The sequence below is a fragment of the Perognathus longimembris genome, chromosome 19, assembly GCF_023159225.1.
Source record: "Perognathus longimembris pacificus isolate PPM17 chromosome 19, ASM2315922v1, whole genome shotgun sequence".
NCBI classification, from domain to species: domain Eukaryota; kingdom Metazoa; phylum Chordata; class Mammalia; order Rodentia; family Heteromyidae; genus Perognathus; species Perognathus longimembris.
In genome coordinates this window covers 750,345-767,210 of record NC_063179.1, presented here as the reverse complement: position 1 = coordinate 767,210, position 16,866 = coordinate 750,345, and the positions used below count along the sequence as shown (strand labels likewise).

At 59.7% G+C, this 16,866-nt stretch overlaps 1 protein-coding gene across 1 annotated transcript in view; it reads left to right on the top strand.

Moving 5' to 3' along the window:
- Window positions 1–13,793, top strand: part of Lpcat1 (lysophosphatidylcholine acyltransferase 1) — a 44,914-nt gene extending 31,121 nt beyond the window's left edge. Inside the window, exons 5-14 of the mRNA XM_048368390.1 lie at window positions 1,103–1,163; window positions 3,607–3,665; window positions 4,305–4,339; window positions 5,364–5,418; window positions 7,791–7,873; window positions 8,617–8,742; window positions 9,134–9,287; window positions 9,928–10,026; window positions 10,946–11,087; window positions 12,000–13,793. Coding sequence (XP_048224347.1) covers window positions 1,103–1,163; window positions 3,607–3,665; window positions 4,305–4,339; window positions 5,364–5,418; window positions 7,791–7,873; window positions 8,617–8,742; window positions 9,134–9,287; window positions 9,928–10,026; window positions 10,946–11,087; window positions 12,000–12,184 — 999 coding nt within the window. The 3' untranslated portion in view covers window positions 12,185–13,793. The remainder of the gene's footprint in view (window positions 1–1,102; window positions 1,164–3,606; window positions 3,666–4,304; window positions 4,340–5,363; window positions 5,419–7,790; window positions 7,874–8,616; window positions 8,743–9,133; window positions 9,288–9,927; window positions 10,027–10,945; window positions 11,088–11,999) is intronic.
- The last annotated feature ends 3,073 nt before the right edge of the window (window positions 13,794–16,866 follow it).

Genomic DNA, 16,866 nt, shown 5'->3' with positions numbered 1-16,866 from the left:
GAGGCTGCCGGGTCTGTCCGTCCCCTCAGTACAGGTTTGTTTCTGAGTGAAGTGTGAGCTTGTAAGGTAGTAACACTCCCTAGTCACCTGGACTGTGCCTGTGGCTATAGGCCTTGTTCCCATAGCCATACCACCCTACCATAGCTAAGCCACCACGCCTGCCACGCCACCCACCACTCCTGCCATGACACCACGCCTACCACACCACGCCTGCCGCCCCACCATGCCGGCCGCCCCACCACGCCTGCCACGCCACCCACCACTCCTGCCATGCCACCACGCCTGCCATGCCACCCACCACGCCTACCACACCACCACGCCTGCCATGCCACCCACCACGCCTGCCGCCCCACCATGCCGGCCGCCCCACCACGCCTGCCACACCACCATGCCTGCCACGCCACCCACCACTCCTGCCACCCCACCAGGCCTGCCGCCCCACCACGCCTACCACACCACCACGCCTGCCACGCCACCCACCACTCCTGCCATGACACCACGCCTACCACACCACCACGCCTGCCGCCCCACCACGCCTGCCACACCACCACACCTGCCATACCATGCCACTATGCTTGCTGCCCCACCACGCCTGCCACGCCACCATGTCTGCCCACACCACCACACCTGCCACACCACCATGCCTGCTGCGCCTGCCACACCATGCCACCACGCTTGCTGCCCCACCACACCTGCCACGCCTGCTGCGCCTGCCACACCATGCCACCACGCTTGCTGCCCCACCACGCCTGCCACCCCACCACACCTGCCGCTGCTCACTGTAGACAGCCGCCCTGGTTGGGCCATGATGCCGAGTCTGGCCTCTGTGCTGAGATTTTCTAATGCAGCAACACTTAGATGCTGGCCCGCTCTCAGGCCTCTCCAACCGTGGCACTTGGAGGTGGGTCCCCCAATCGCCCCACTTTCGAGAAGCTGTAGTCTCCTAGGAGACACTGCTTCCGGGGTCACAGGGGTTGATAAAGGCAGTGGCTCGAGTGGAATCACGGTTTGCTCCCACCAAACAGCTTGGGAAGACACTGTCTTTGGACTATGGATTATAATTAAGATGGCTTAGCGCTGACTTTATTTTTCTCATTTTAAGATAATGATTTTTCCAGAAGGAACCTGTACAAATAGAACCTGCCTAATCACCTTCAAACCTGGTAGGTAGCTTTCTTAATTTTTATTCTTCTCCAGGAAGGGGAAAATACTAAAGCAGTGTCAAAAAGTAAAGTCATATGTCAGTAATTTTTTTAAAATCCCATTGTTCTCTCTGTTGGGATTGTTAGAAATAATTGTAAGAGAAGCCACACCGTAAATGCTGTGATTGCAGTGCTTGGGGAGGTTGAACTTAGGATTGCAGCAAGGCAGAGATGGGCGTGTCTGTCCTGGGATGTGGAGATGGGGGTGTCTGTCCTGGGATGTGGAGATGGGGGTGTCTGTCCTATGATGTGGCGATGGGGGTGTCTGTCCTATGATGTGGCGATGGGGGTGTCTGTCCTATGATGTGGAGATGGTGGTGTCTGTCCTAGGATGTGGAGATGGTGGTGTCTGTCCTGGGATGTGGAGATGGGGGTGTCTGTCCTATGATGTGGAGATGGGGGTGTCTGTCCTATGATGTGGAGATGGGGGTGTCTGTCCTGGGATGTGGAGATGGGGGTGTCTGTCCTGGGATGTGGAGATGGGGGTTTCTGTCCTATGATGTGGAGATGGGGGTGTCTTCTGCATGTGGAGATGGGGGTGTCTGTCCTATGATGTGGAGATGGGGGTGTCTGTTCTGCATGTGGAGATGGTGGTGTCTGTCGTGGGATGTGGAGATGGGGGTGTCTGTCCTATGATGTGGAGATGGGGGTGTCTGTCGTGGGATGTGGAGATGGGGGTGTCTGTCCTATGATGTGGAGATGGGGGTGTCTGTTCTGCATGTGGAGATGGTGGTATCTGTCCTATGATGTGGAGATGGTGGTGTCTGTCCTGGGATGTGGAGATGGGGGTGTCTGTCCTATGATGTGGAGATGGGGGTGTCTGTTCTGCATGTGGAGATGGGGGTGTCTGTCCTGGAATGGGGAGATGGTCGTCTCTCTCCTGGGATGGGGAGGTGATCATCTTCTTGACCTTGTGAACTTTATGCAGGACACACACAGCAATTCCCAAGGTCTGCACCAGACCCCACAGTGCAGCCAGAGAATTGCTCTCGATGTCGTTGTGCTGCCTGGCGTTTGGGGCAGCCCATCTTCAGGGTCCTTCTGGGCTCTTGGAAAGCTGGGTGGCAATTCTAGAGTCCTGCCCATGTGGGTGGCAGGTTCTGGAGCAGTTTGTCGTGGAGGGGAGGACAGGGTCAGCCATCGTGGGCAGGGATGAGGAAGTCTGACCAACACTACAGCGTATCCTGAGTTGCTCTCAGGTGAAGCAGATGGAGTGCCCGAGGAGGGCCTGGTGATAGGAGGGCACCAGGCTTGGGGGCTCCAGGACTGTTCATGGGAAATTCTAGTGACACTTAACACAAGACCACGTCCTCAGGACCGTGGGCAGAGGGCGAAACAAGTGAGCCTCGTGTCTCCCTCTGTGTAGGCCACGGGGTCCCCCCCTGCTCCCTGGGGAGCGGCCACAGGCCTCCTCCCAGACGGAGCTGAAGGAGTGAAGGACAGGGTGTGTGCGGAAGGAACCCCAGCGAGACTGGCGTGAGTCTTGCAGAGTGGAGGAAAGCTGCGGGGCAGACACGACTGTGTGCTGGTCAGCGAAAAGCCTAGTGAACTGGGAAAAGCCTCCCTGGGCAGGTGCAGGCTCCCACCCTCCCTGGGGAGGCGCACAGTGGAGAGGCAAGCTGTAGCCCGTGGGCCGCAGCGTTGTAGAGCTGTGTCCCCATCTCTGCCATCCGGGACTCTCAGGGAGCCCCTGGCCGGGGTGGTCGGGGTCCATGGGCGCTACGTGCTGGAACGTCCCTGGCAGGTCCGGTCCTAGTGAGCAGAGAAGAGAAGGCACTTCACATAAGGCCTAAATAGAAAGCCAGGTAGTTCACAGCTGGAGTCCCGTCCATCCCCGGGGATCGGAGGAGAAATGGGAATGGCAGGCCAGCGGAGCTCCGTAAAAAGACCGGTCTCGGGCACAAACAGACTTGTAGAGAGAGGGTGTCCCGACTAAAACGTGGGTTCTCAGGGTCGGAGCACCAGCATACGACGACATGGCCCTGCAGAAAGGGAGCGAGGGCCTCAGGGGTGCCAGCTCCGCGAGGAGGCCGGCTTGGGTCCTGGCGGGGTGAACCGATGTGTGTCCTGCACGCAGCCTGTCCCCAGGTCCGCTGCCCAGGGCAGGAGGGGCGTGGCCCTGGCCTCCTGCCTGCATGCTTCTAGAAAGCGCACGGAACCAGGAGGTGCCCGTGGGCTCCTGGCCCCCAGTCCCCGCCCACGGGGACCGGCGTGGGGCCTCCGGGTGGGTGTGGAAGTGCTCGGGCGCCCTGAGGGAAAGTGTGGATATCCGTTCAGGTGCTCCGAGTGCTTCTTCCGACCTAGGAAGGTCCAACCGCAAAAGCCGTTTATCCGGGCCAGCAGGAGAGGTCGGGCAGGGCTTGCCCTCCCTGCTGCCTCAGGCTGACACCGCTCCCTTCCGCAGGTGCCTTCATTCCTGGAGTCCCCGTGCAGCCGGTGGTATTGCGGTATCCAAACAAACTGGTATGTCGTGTTTTCCTGGGTCCCGGGACGGGGAGAGGGGCGGCGAGACCTGCCTGCGTTGGGGGCCTGGGCTGCCGTGTCCCCTTGCCCTTTGTCCATTCCTAGTAGCAGAAGGAATGTTGAAACAGCCATCGGGAGGCTTCAGTCTAGAGAGGGCAGAGCCGGCGTTCATGTGGCCTTGCGGAGCAGCGCCAGGAACCCCTGGCGTTTTAGAACGGCCCTCTGGTGGGACGTGAGGCCGTGTCTCTCCCTTGCACCAGTATTCCCCTGCGATCTCATGCACGCGTGCGCGCGCACACACACACACACACACACACACACACACACACACGACTCAGCCGCCTGTCAGGAGCAGGGTGTCCCATGTTCCTGCCTCTGTGCTGCCTCCCTTCCCTGAGCCACTGTGGGAAGAGCCCGGATGCTGACAGGGTGAAGCACAGACCTCGGGGACACGTGCCGGGCTAGGTGGAGGGGCGGGTGGGAGCGGGAAGGTCCCAGGTGGCAAGCCCCGTCTCCCCTGCCCTGCCAGCGGGGGTGAACACACAGGCGAGCAGCCCGCGTGGGCCGGGGGGGCCCTGTGAGGTCGTGTGCACCCCCCCCAGGCTCCGTCATGGTCAGTGCCGCTGCTTTCCCCCACAGGACACCATCACGTGGACGTGGCAAGGCCCTGGCGCGTGAGTTGCCTTCTGTGTGTCCCCTCGCCCCATGGCAGCATGGGCTGCTTGCTGACTCCCGTGCCCTCGCTACTGTTGCAAATGGGAACCAGTTAGTTAGATTCGGCCCATTATGGGAGCTAAGTGTCATCCCGCGCGTGGCCTTGTGAAATACGGGATGTCACTCGGACCTCCGTCCATTCTTCCCGCTGGTGACTGCCGGTGTCCGCTAGGTGGCTCTGCTGTCCAGGACTCCCTACACTGGCCCAGGCACGGTGGGGAGCAACCTCCCGGAGTGCAGGGCACCAGGCCCTTCTGGCCCCCAGAGGTGGTGTCTGAGCTGAGGTTCGGAGGGTGGAGACGGGGACTGCAGGGGGTCAGCCGAGGGCTTGGGGTACCGCTTTCGGGCAGCCCTCCGGCCCGGCCAGGGTGTGGGGAGAGGAGCACTGCGGAGGGGTCGGCACAGTGGCAGATCGGCACGGTACTTCCCAGGCTGGAAAGGGGGTGCCCAGAGGGCTGGGAGGGGCTCTTGTGGGTTCCCGTGGCCTGAGCATGAGGCTAACAACGAAACGGAAACCAGGCTGTGCAGTGAGTTAGGAGGTGGAGACGGCAGGCTGGGAGAGGCAAGGACGGACAGAAGGATGCGGATCCCACACGGCTGTCCGCTTCTGCTCCTGTGGACTAGGGTGGCCAGGTGCACTCAGTCCGGGAAGGGGGCCCTCGGGGCCAGTGGTCTGACCTGAGGCTTGAGAGTCTGCCCTGGGCCGACCTGTTATAAACGCGTCCCTGAGTGGAGTGCAGACACGGGGAAAGATAGCTAGAAGGACTAAAGGCAGAGACAGATGTTTAACCTGGAGAGCAGAGGCCACTCACTAATGGAAGTCACCTCTCCGCGGTGGCCGGTGGAGCTGTCAGCAGCCCCACCCAGTCCTGATGGCGTGTTTTCTGTCCCCTCCAGGGCAGGTGGGGCTTGAGAATCATTCCCTTCTAAGAGTTAGGGCCCTTTCTAACCAAAGCTGAAAAGCTATTCAATGCTGTCTTTAAGGTTGGAAATCCTGTGGCTCACACTGTGCCAGTTTCACAACCAAGTGGAAATAGAGGTATGTGCGGGGATGATTGTGTGTGTGTGTGTGTGTGTGTGTGTGTGTGCATACAGTGCTATAAGTTGAGTGTATGTGTGTGTATGTCTATAAATCAAGACGTGTGAATACAGTATCGTGATACTGTAGTGTTGTGTTAGAGTACCTCCAGGTTCAGGTCTAGATTCAGTATTGTGTACGGATACAACGTTAAACGGCATTCACCCCTGAGAACTGTGTGTTTGGTACCTGCTAGATAGTGTTACATTCTGATGACAGCAAAACGTTTCCTGTCATGTTCCCTTGGGTATCTGCATTTCTCCATCATAACCTAGCCTGAATGATTTTATGTTTTGTGTGGTTTTTAACCATTTAGACAGGATTTTTAAAATTAGCAAGGAAGCCAAGCCTATCATTGTTTCATGATGCTTTTTGGAGCTTACGCGCATATAAAATTGGCACATACACAGTTAATGTTTCATTCTTACCCAATTCTACCACTGCTGAACTCACGCTGCGATCCTCCTGTTGGTGGCTTGGCGAGGTACTATTCACCCCTGGGAGTTCTCGGGGGGGGGGGGGTCCCGACACCATTCTCCTGGCCACTTAAACGTCATCGCGAGTGTCTCTGGTGGGAGGCACGCAGTTGTACGCAGGCGTTGCACTGTGGTGTTCCCATACCTGCTAAGGTCCTCCGACTCCCCGCTCCTCGCCCACCAGCCCTCACTGCCCCTCCCCATGTGCCTGTGAAGTCCTTGGACCTTCCCCTCCCCACTCGCCCTCCCCCGGGGCCTCACCCCCTGTCCCCAAGGACCACTATGTATTTCACATGTGCATGGGTGTTGTATACGTTAGCCACCCTCAGGGCTCTCTTCCTCTTCCCGTGCTTCCACGGTGCTCTCGACGTTCTCCCTCCCTCCCTCCCTCCCTCCCTCCCTCCCCTTAAAGGTGGACCCAGGATGTACCTGCATGCAAAATCAGAGAGACGCCATGCCTGGCTTGGGCACTTGATGTCATTTGCTCCCTTCCAGTTAACATTTTCGAAGCCGTGGACAGACCAGCCTGTCTTCCTGCCAGTTTGTTCACTGACCCAGAGGGGCTGTGAAGGGCTGAGCTGAGCCCACGGCCTTGGCGGGGTCTTGGGAGGGCCTCGCTGCCTGCCGTGTTTGCGTGGTTCCTTCTGTTGGCCACTAGGAGGCAGCACCACCGTCTCCGAGGCGGACCGTGACTGGGCTGGCTGCAGCCTCCTTGGTTTTAGGTAGCTGTTTCAAACCTGGTTTCTCAGGTTTTTGTTGTTTCAGGACCTGGGGCTAGAACTAAGGGCCTGGATACTGTCCCTGAGCCTCTTCTTGCTCAAGACTAGCGCTCCATCACTTGAACCACAGTGCCACTTTGGGGGGTGGCGGGGTCGAGTAGTTAATTGGAGACAGAGTCTCATGGACTTTCCTGCCGAGGCTGGCTTTGAACCGCCATCCTCAGATCTCGTGGCCAACTTGGCTTCTTACTTCAGGAGGAAAGGAGAGACTTTACATTGAGAATGCCTCTCAATGCTAATGTTAATGAGAAGAAACATTGGGATTTATGGAATTTGGGGAAGGTGGGCAGTCCTGAGTTTGAACTCAGAGTCTCTGCATCACGGGATCTTGCAAAGCCCAGCTGGCCTGGGCTGTGATCCCTCCATTTGTGTTTCCATTGCCTTGGCACAGCCATTGATTGGTCGGGATGGGAATGGAGTCTTGTGAAAGGTGAATTCTCATGAACTTCTTTTTTTTTTTTGGCCAGTCCTGGGCCTTGGACTCAAGGCCTGAGCACTGTCCCTGGCTTCTTCCCGCTCAAGGCTAGCACTCTGCCACTTGAGCCACAGCGCCCCCTCTGGCCGTTTTCTGTATATGTGGTGCTGGGGAATCGAACCTAGGGCCTCGTGTATCCGAGGCAGGCACTCTTGCCACTAGGCCATATCCCCAGCCCTACTCTCATGAACTTCTTTGTCCCTCAGTCTCTGCTCCCTGGATATCTAGGTCACAGATCCACTGCCCTGAGCAACTGAAGCAAACTTGCTTTCCTTCCTTCCTTCCTTCCTTAGAAACAGCGCCTGCGCACACACACACACGCGCGCGTGCGAGAATGACCCCCAAGTAAGATAGAGTGAGGTGTGCCGAAGGGGCAGGCCTTAGGCCCCGTAGGAGCCAGGGAGCCCAGCACGGTGTCGGGTAGTGAGTTCTCAAGTGCGCGTGTGGGCTGCGCGTGTGTGCGGTGCGCTGCGGGTCGTGGTTGAGGGTGCACGCCCGTGTGGGTGACGGAGGCACATCGGGGCAGTCTCGGTTTGGGTGGCAGTCGTTGCCGTGTGTGGTGGCACCGGCGAGGCTGGGGTGACGCGGCTTTTCTGTGTGCAGTTCCTGCCGGTGTACCGCCCTTCCGAGGAGGAGCGGAGGAACCCCTCCCTGTACGCCAGCAACGTGCGGCGCGTCATGGCCGAGTGAGTGAACCGTCCGAGACGCGCCCGGCCCCGGGCTCAGGCCCGCTCCTCTCTGACAGCGTTTCCGCTCGTGTGCCCTTCAGACGATGGCTTCTTACTGCTTCGCTTTGCAAGTGCCAAACTTGCTGTAGCAGTCAGCCACCCGGCATCGAGTGGGAGCACCGTCCTCAGGAGTCAGGGACCAGGTTGCGAGGTCGCGGGGTCCCTGGTGTCCAGTGGGAGCACCGTCCTGAGCAGTCAGGGACCGGGCCGCAGGGTCCCTGGTGTCCAGTGGGAGCACCGTCCTGAGCAGTCAGGGACCGGGCCGTGGGGTCCCTGGTGTCCAGTGGGAGCACCGTCCTGAGGAGTCATGGGGTCCCTGGTGTCCAGTGGGAGCACCGTCCTGAGCAGTCAGGGACCGGGCCGTGGGGTCCCTGGTGTCCAGTGGGAGCACCGTCCTGAGCAGTCAGGGACCGGGTCGCGGTGTCCCTGCTGTCCAGTGGGAGCACCGTCCTGAGCAGTCAGGGACCGGGTCGCGGTGTCCCTGCTGTCCAGTGGGAGCACCCTCCTGAGGAGTCAGGGACCGGGCCACAGTGTCCCTGCTGTCCAGTGGGAGCACCGTCCTGAGCAGTCAGGGACCGGGCCGCGGTGCATCAGGCAGGTCACCAGCCGTGGCCTCTGGCTTTCCTGTGGCCCGTTGGTGGCCCCGCCCTGGCAGCCCCGGCTGCCGCTGCCTGGGGCTGGCTGACCCCCCTCTCCCCCAGGGCCTTGGGCATCTCGGTGACGGACTACACGTTTGAGGACTGCCAGCTGGCCCTGGCAGAAGGGCAGCTGCGGCTCCCCGCGGACACCTGCCTGTTGGAGTTCGCCAGGCTCGTGCGGGGCCTCGGGTAGGAGTTTGCCGTTGTCTGTGGGGTTTGTCGGGGCTGGTGCGGCCGAGGTCACGGCAGGCAGCTAAGGGAGTCGGCCTTAACAGGCCCGTTCTGGTCGTCTTGTTTTGTTTTTCTCCAATGTCAAGTTTAGTACACATAGAAAGAGGCCTTAAAAACCCACTGTGGTGGGTGCCGGCTGCCAGCGTGGAGCCAGTGCCGGGGTGCTTTCCAGGGAGCCAGGTTCCTCCACGGACGGGGCACACGCCTGCTTCGGCGTGACACCGGCGGCCTTCCGGCACTCGCAGAAGCCCCCTTAACACTTAAAGAGCTTCAGAACCCAACAGCGAGTCCCCTGTTTCTGCATCCTGGAATTTTACTGAAAAAGAGGTCTTTCCCTCTTTGTGTTTAGGCTAAAACCAGAAAAACTTGAAAAAGATCTGGACAAATACTCAGAAAGTGCCAGGACGAGGAGCGGGCAGGGAATCGATCTGTCCGAGTTTGCGGCGTTCCTGGAGGTCCCCGTCTCTGACACCCTGGCAGACATGTTCTCGCTGTTCGATGAGGTGGGTCCGGTCGGGGGGTGACTTCCCAGAACGTAACTGGTCCTCACGGTGCTTTGAATAGCTCCCGGAATGGCATTGGCCTTTGCTGGCCGGCACTGGGGTTTGGATTCGGGGCTTCCTGCTTGCTGGGCCGGCCCCGGGCTGCGCCCCGCCCCCCCACCGCCTCTCCGTCGGTGCATGGCCAGGCTCCACTCCGTGGAAGCAGGCTATGGAAATAGGCCCGATCTCAGCCACGACAGCGTGAGCCACTGCACCGGGGCTCTCTTGAGGAGGGGGCGTCTCAAAGACTTCTCTGCCCTGGCTGGCCTTGGTGGGGGAATCATCCAAACTCAGCCTCCCAGGTAGCTAGGATTACAGGCGTAGGCGCTACGCCCAGCACACAGACGCGCATTCTGTCCATGCAAGCCTCGGTCAGTGGCGGTCGTTCTTCCGGGAGGGTGGTATAGACGGTGAACTCCTCGCGAGGCTTTGACGCGGGCGCAGGTGGTTCATAAGCAGTGCCCTTCTCACGTTCTCAGGTCACACGGGGACCTTGTAGCCGATGCCAGGGACGCCGGGTCTGCGGGCTGCCGACGGGGGGGGGGGGGGGGGGGGGCACGGCACTGAGCGTCCCTGAGAGGTCTCTTTGTCTCTTTCTCAGAGTGGAGATGGCAAGATGGACCTGCGCGAGTACGTGGTCGCCTTGTCTGTGGTCTGCAGGCCGTCCCGGACGCTGGACACCATCCAGTTGGCGTTCAAGGTAAGTGGGGTCCCCGCGAGTGGGTTTGTGGGCACGGTGAGAGGCACAGGGCTGTTAGGGGTTCACGGGCTCTTACTGTATCATTGTTTATGAAATATTCCAGATGCTACAAAATATACTTGAGCAAAAACAGTCTGGGTCTTGAACTCAGAGACGCATGCTCTGGCTTAGCTTTTTGCTCAAGGTTGGTGCTCTATCACTGGAGCCCTACTTCCACTTCTAGTTTTTGCTGGTTAACTGGAGATCCGAGTCTCTTGAAGTCATCTTTCTGGGCTGGCGTTGAACCCCAGTCCTCAGAGCTCAGCCTCCTGAGTATCCAGGATTACAGGTGTGAGCCACTATAGCCTGGTCAAAGTACTTTTTTGGAACGTAGAAATCCATCCGTTCCTTTGCTCAGCTCCGGGCACTTGTCACGGTGTGGAGCTGCAGTTCGGCCTGCGACCACTAGGTGGGGTAGGAGGCGCACTGCTCTGCGCCCCGAATGGCGTGGCACTGGAGGCCCGGCCTGCCCCTTGCTCTTCCCTCGGGCCTGTTGCGGTCAGACCCACCTGTGAACCCCGGGAGACACACGGGTCCCCTGACGGGGCCCTGAGAACCCGCGTTTGCTGTGTCCGGCCCTGGCCCCCTGCCGCCCTGGCTAGGCTACGCCTCTGCGTCCTCATCGCTTTGTTACAGCTCAGACGTGGAGGAATCTCTGTGTTGACGGCCCACGAGGCACCGGGAAGGACCCCAGGGGAGGGGCGGGGCGGGCACTGCCCCGAGGCTGACCGTCCCCTTGGGAATGGAGGCCGGGGGCCACCCGGTCAGATGCAGGAGCTTCTAGAAGGGCTTGGGGAGCCGGGATGGCCCCGGGAACAGGGGCAGGGTCCAGCCGGGTGGACGTGGTCCCCGCAGCCAGACGCCCTGCCGTTCCTGACAGATGTATGGGTCGCCCGAGGACAGCAGCATAGCCGAGAACGAGCTGTCCCGCATCCTCAGGACCGCCCTGGGGGTGGCCGAGCTCCGTGTGACTGACCTGTTCCAGGCCATTGACCGGGAAGAGAAGGGGAAGATCACATTTGGTAAGTGGGACGGGGAGTGGCCGGGTGCAGCCGGAGCCCAGGTGACCCCGGGGTCCCTGGGGTCACGAGGGCCCCCTTACCCTGCCTGAGCCCACCCGGCTGACCTCTCTTCTCAGCCACACCTAAGTCTGCAGAGGAAAGTTCTGGAAACCCAGGGGCCGAGTTGAGCCTGCAGACCCGGCTTCTCCGAGCCCAGAGCCCCCTAGAGGTCAAGCGTGTAACTGCAGGGTGGCGAGGCTTGCCGGGCCTCACGTGCACGCGCGTGTGCACACACGCACACCCGGCCACAGACACCCCACGGCGGGTGTGACAGCAGGCTCCCTGGGGTCCAGGGCCCACGCCCCCGGGGTCGTGCAGACGGCACCAGGTGTGCGTGGGCCAGGCCGGGGTGGGCGTGCCGGTTCCCGTCAGCGTGGCGGGCAGGCGGCTCGGCGCGGGCCCCACGAGCTCTCGGGGCTGTGCGTGTGGACAGCCATGCCGTCTGGAGCGTCACCCGCCTGGGCCCGGGGCCACCGGGGCGCTGTCCCTCCTCGGGGCCCACGGCGAGGGAGACGCAGCCCAGGGGGTCTGCAGGGATGGCGTCCCGTCCTGCCGGCCCTTGCTCACGCGAGCGTTAGAAGCCGCACGCCCCTCTGAGCGGCCGCCTCCTGCCCGGACGGACGGACACTCGGCCCTGGCCCGTCCCCAGCACCCCGCAGGCGCCGGGCGTGTCCTTCCGTCCGGGCGCCCTCCCTCCAGTGGCCGCCCCTTGGCTTCCGCAGCCACGCAGTAGGCAGCGGAGGGAAGCCGCCCGGCTGGGTTCTCCACGCCCCAGGAAGCGGGAGGCGGGCGCCCGCGCCAGCCCGGCCGCGGTCCGCGCCGTGGGCCTCCGCGGCCCCGGACCCCGGCCACCGGCTGCTCTTGTCATTGCAGCCGACTTCAGCAGGTTTGCCGAGACGGCCCCCGACTTCGCGGAGGAGTACCTGTACCCCGACCAGACGCGGCTCGACAGCGGCACGCCCGCCCCGCCCGCGCCCGTCCGCAACGGCTTCTGCGCCGACTTCAGCCCCGACGGCCTTGGCGCGGGGAGCCAGCCTCCCCATAAGAAGCTGGACTAGGCCGGGCGGCGGACAGAGGGGCCTCCGCACGGCTGCGGGCCGGGCGCCCGGGGCCCCGCTCGCGCTCTGTGCCCGGCGTGGGCAGGGCAGCAGTGGGCGCCCCCTCCCTCCCCCCCCCCTCCCGTGCGGGGTGCCGGGGCTGCCCGGGCCGGCGGGGAGCAGCTGGGCCGCGCCCTCCCTGCAGCGCCCCGGTCCGCGTCCGCGTCCCCTTCTCCGGCGTTCCTCCCGCGTCCGTCCGCGCAGGCCGGCCCCTGACCCCGGGGCGGTCCCCTCGACACCCCGTGGGGGCGCGGCGCGGCGCGGGGCCCTCGCCCGGTTTTTTAAGCATTTCTATATTTGTGTGGGAGCTCATGAGCATTTTATAAACCTCACTTAGGTACTTTGGAAAACATTCCGCGTTTTTTTAAAAAAAAGAAAATTGCTTTTCTACTTCATTTTTCCTGTGAGCGCCAGAGGACGTTTCTTTGTGGAGTGGGGTGGCCCGGCGGGCGCCGGCGGGGGGCCCTCTCTCCCCGTTGGGGGCCGCCAGCCATTGGGCGTGAAGACCAGCCCCCAGACACCTCTCGTGCTTTCCTTAAGCCTTTGTAAGTCCCTCTCTTTTCTATAGATGCGCCCCGCCCGGTAGTTTTGTTCCCTCGGGGGCACGAGCTGAGGTCGGCTTCCCTCGGGGGCCGGCGCCCCGCGTGTCGCCCCTCACAGGGCGCTGAACGCCACGGCCTCTTCCTCTGTGCTCACGGACGAGGCAGCCGCCCTCTGAGCGGGAGGAATGGCCACGGATCCGCCCCCGTGGAGGGCGGTGCCCCCGCCAGGGCCAAGAGCCATGGCTCTGCCAACCGGGGTGTCCAGCCCCTCCTGAGGGAAGGGCAGGGGGTGAGCAGGGCCCGGCCCTGTTAGCTTTGAAGTCACCCGGCTGTGTCATTGGTGACACAGCTAGAAACCCACCCTTGGAGCACAAAGGTGGCGTGGATTTGATTTGTTTCCGTACGAGGCCTACGTTTGGTACTTGGTGTTTTGTTCCTGAGATGAATTGGAGTTTCCATTGGGGCATTTCTAGAGAACAGAGCCGGTGAGCCCAGGGCACACGTGTGCCAGCCTCCTAGGTGGGTGCCCGGCGTGCGTTCCCCACCGGGGAGAGAACCGGAACCTCAACCCCCCCCCCCAGCACACGCGGCCCGGGACGGCGCCGGAGCCGGCGACCAGCACACACTGCCCGGGACGGCGCCGGAGCCGGCGGCCACGTCGGCCTGGGCCGTGCGCCGTGGACATCGGAATGCAGCCTCGTAGCTACTAGTGGGTGATTTTATAATTAGAGAGTGCATAAAAATTCATTTTTTTAAAGAAAAACTGACAAAGGAGCAATGACGGAGGTAATAACTAAGATATTCGGGGGGCGGGGAACCTCCTTCCCACGGGCCTGTAGATGAAGGGGGGTTAACGGAACTCCACCTCTGAGACGCAGGCTCTGAATGGATGTTTGTCCCTCCTGACTCCCTCTCTCTCCCAGGACCGCCAGTCTGGGCGTCACGACTGTGAATGTGTATAGTGGGCACGACGGGGTCCTTGTAAACTAGAGTTTCCGTGGAATAAACGTAACATGAAGTCTTGCGTACTGAAGGTGTGTTTTGTTAACAGCGTTTGGTTTGCAGAGGAAATGACAAGAGAAGCGACAGAAATGAGAGTTCTGCTTCTAGAAAGGCCTAGAAAATGCAGTTGAGCTGTGTTGGAAAGAGAAAGCTTTCATGGTAGCTTGAGAGAGGCCTAGAGGGCTTCCAGCTAGCACTGACAGCGGGCTCTGTGGCTCACACCTGCAATCCCAGCTGCTCTGGAGGCTGAGAAAGGAGGATTTTGATCGGGAGCCAGCCCAGCCAGGAAAGGCCGTGAGACTCATCAACAATTAACTCCTCAAAAACCTGAAGCAGAGCTGTAGCTCGAGTGCTTGCCTTGAGTAAACAAGCTCAGGGACAGGGTCAAGGCCCCGCGTTCAAGCCTCAGTACCAACACCTTACGGTCTCGGCTCTGCCCTGGTGATGGGGTATGGGGGTCGCTGTTCATGTCTTCCTGCAGTCTTTGCAGTTCTCATTCTTACTGACTAAAGCCTTTGAAACAGTAGATGTGTTCAAGCTTTGGGTTTGTTGTTTGTTAAGGAAGACAAGTTCCACACCCTCAACGCACGGAGCTGGTACAGGAAGCTCCCGCCCAGGGCGGAAGTGGAGACTTGAGATGGGGTGGCCCTGGTGCGGGTCCCTGAGTCGCAGTGCCCGTCGGGGTCGTTGGTGATGTCTGCCCGCCACCCGCCTGCCTCCGCCCTGAGCTTCCAGCTGCGCACAGCCCTGGGGCCCAGATGCCGTCGCAGCCGGCAGGAAGGCCATTCCAGGGGTTTCAGACGGCGGGGGAACCCGCGGGAAACCCGAGCCGGCCGTGTCCCCCCTCCGGCCTGTCTGCTCAGCCCCTGCTTCTTCCCAGATCCCCACCTTGTTCAAGAACCTCCACTGGTGTGGGAGGGGCTCCAAGGACAGGCGGGCAGGGCCTGGCACACCACAGACACACACACACATCCCTTCCCCTTGCAAGGTAACATTTCCGTACGTCCCCTCTGCCTGCAGGTGCGGGAGCTCTGCTCCTTCCTGGCGGCGTGAACTCAGTCAGGACCGGTGGGCTCTCGCGGGGACCCTGGTCACAGAGTTCACACTCAGCGCTGGTGTCAGCGCTCCCCACGCAGGACGGGGCGGGAGCGCCGATGACCGTGGCCTCCAGCCGCCTGCGGAGGGGGCTCCGGCCAGGCCCGGGCAGCGGCTGGAAGCCCCCCTCCCCACCCCACCCCCCGGCCTCCCTTCTCCACCACCCACTGTGGTTCCCTGACCCCAGCCAGCACCCAGGACGGCGGGGCTCCTTTTCTAGGGAGAAGGTTTGAGTCCCACCCCCAAGTATCTGAAGCCTTTATTGCCTGGCCTCAGCCGCGCGTTAGCCGGGAAAGTCCCGAGAAGTGTGCAGAAAGCCGCTGATCCTGCGGAGGCCATTCCGTCCGTCTCCATGACCAGCCTGCCTTCTGAGCAGGTGCAATGAGGAGAAGAACATGCGGGAACTTGGGTCCATGCAGGTGATTGATATTACTTGAAGAGAGACTGAAAGCCCTGGAATGCATAGGATAAGCCCTCCAGGGAAAACAGTGCCCCAGAGATAATTAATATAAATGGTAATTGTATCCAAGCCAGGCAGGAAAGGAGGAAGAGTAAATATTACAAATATGAAATAGCAAAATGGTAAACTTAAATCCAACAGTATCAGTCAGTCTATTAAACACAAAGTGCAGTTTATATTAACATTTCCACAGCGAGGAAAGGTTAACGCTAGAATAAACACCACTCGGGTCTCAAAGCTTAAAGCAAGCCCTGAAAGATTGTCCAGGCAGGCAGTGGCAAAGCGGGACGTGTGCAGGATTACAGCACTGCCTACCCGCCAGGTGGGGCAAGCCCACCATCCCTGACATCCAACCAGAAAATGCCAGGCTACGAACATGACTTACACCAATGGACACAAACAACTCAGATTAGCAGATGCTTTAACAATGGCTATAATTGCATTACATCATGCGAAGAACCAGCGAGAGGCTAAACCGGGCGCATTTAGAAGAAACGTGGAAGGTACTTTAAAAGACACAAATCCAAATTCTAGAGGTGGGAGCTGCGGGGCTTGGGATGTAAAATGCCGTGTTTGGGGTTGAATATCACCAAGAAAAGGTCAATGATCTTCAAGACACCGCGGTGTTATTAAAAATGGAATAGAAGCCAAGTGCTGTGGTTCACACCTATAATCCTTTCTACTCTGGAGGCTGAGATAGGAAGACCAGTCAGAGCCAGGTCACAAAAGTACAGAAGGCTCATCTCCAATTAACCACCCAAAAGCAGGAAATGGAGCTGTAGCTCAGGTGGTAGAGCACCAGCCTTGAGCAGATAAAACTAAAGGACCAGTGCTGAGGGAGGCCTTGTGTTCAAGCTCTGGTACAAGCACAGAATAGAGGAGGAGGAAAAGGAGGGGAGGGAGGAAAAAGGGAAAAGCCATTAAATATATTTTTTTAAACCCAGAAGGAAAGGGACATATTTCTTACACAGAAACAGAGATAGGGGTGTTTACAGATTTAATTACAAGCAAAGTATAACATCTGAAAGCCATACTAAAGAAACTGTCCACCTACAATTCTTTTCCCAGAAGAATTACAGTCCAAAGACTTTCAGGCAGACAAAAGCCGGCAGAAATAATCACCAGTGGACTTGCAACATGAGGACACTGAAGTCATTAAAACAGAAAGAGGGGCTGGGAATATGGCCTGGTGGTAAATGCTCGCCTCGCATACATGAAGCCCTGGGTTCGATTCCTCAGCATCGCATACATAGAAAGAGCTGGAAGTGGCGCTGTGGCTCAAGTGGTACAGTGCTAGCCTTGATCAAAAAGAAAGCAAGGACAGTGTCCGGGCTCCAGGACTGGCAAAAACAAAAACCAGAAAGAAAGGGTTCCCTTCCAATCCCAGGCCATACCATGGAGCAAGGAACCCGATAAGAGAGTTGTATGGGTAAATGCAAACACTTACCTCTCATTAAAATGCCCGTGAAAAATGGTTGTGGATTCAAGAGGCATAACATATTAACACTTAGTGTGTGACTGACAATCACACACAGACCTAAAGG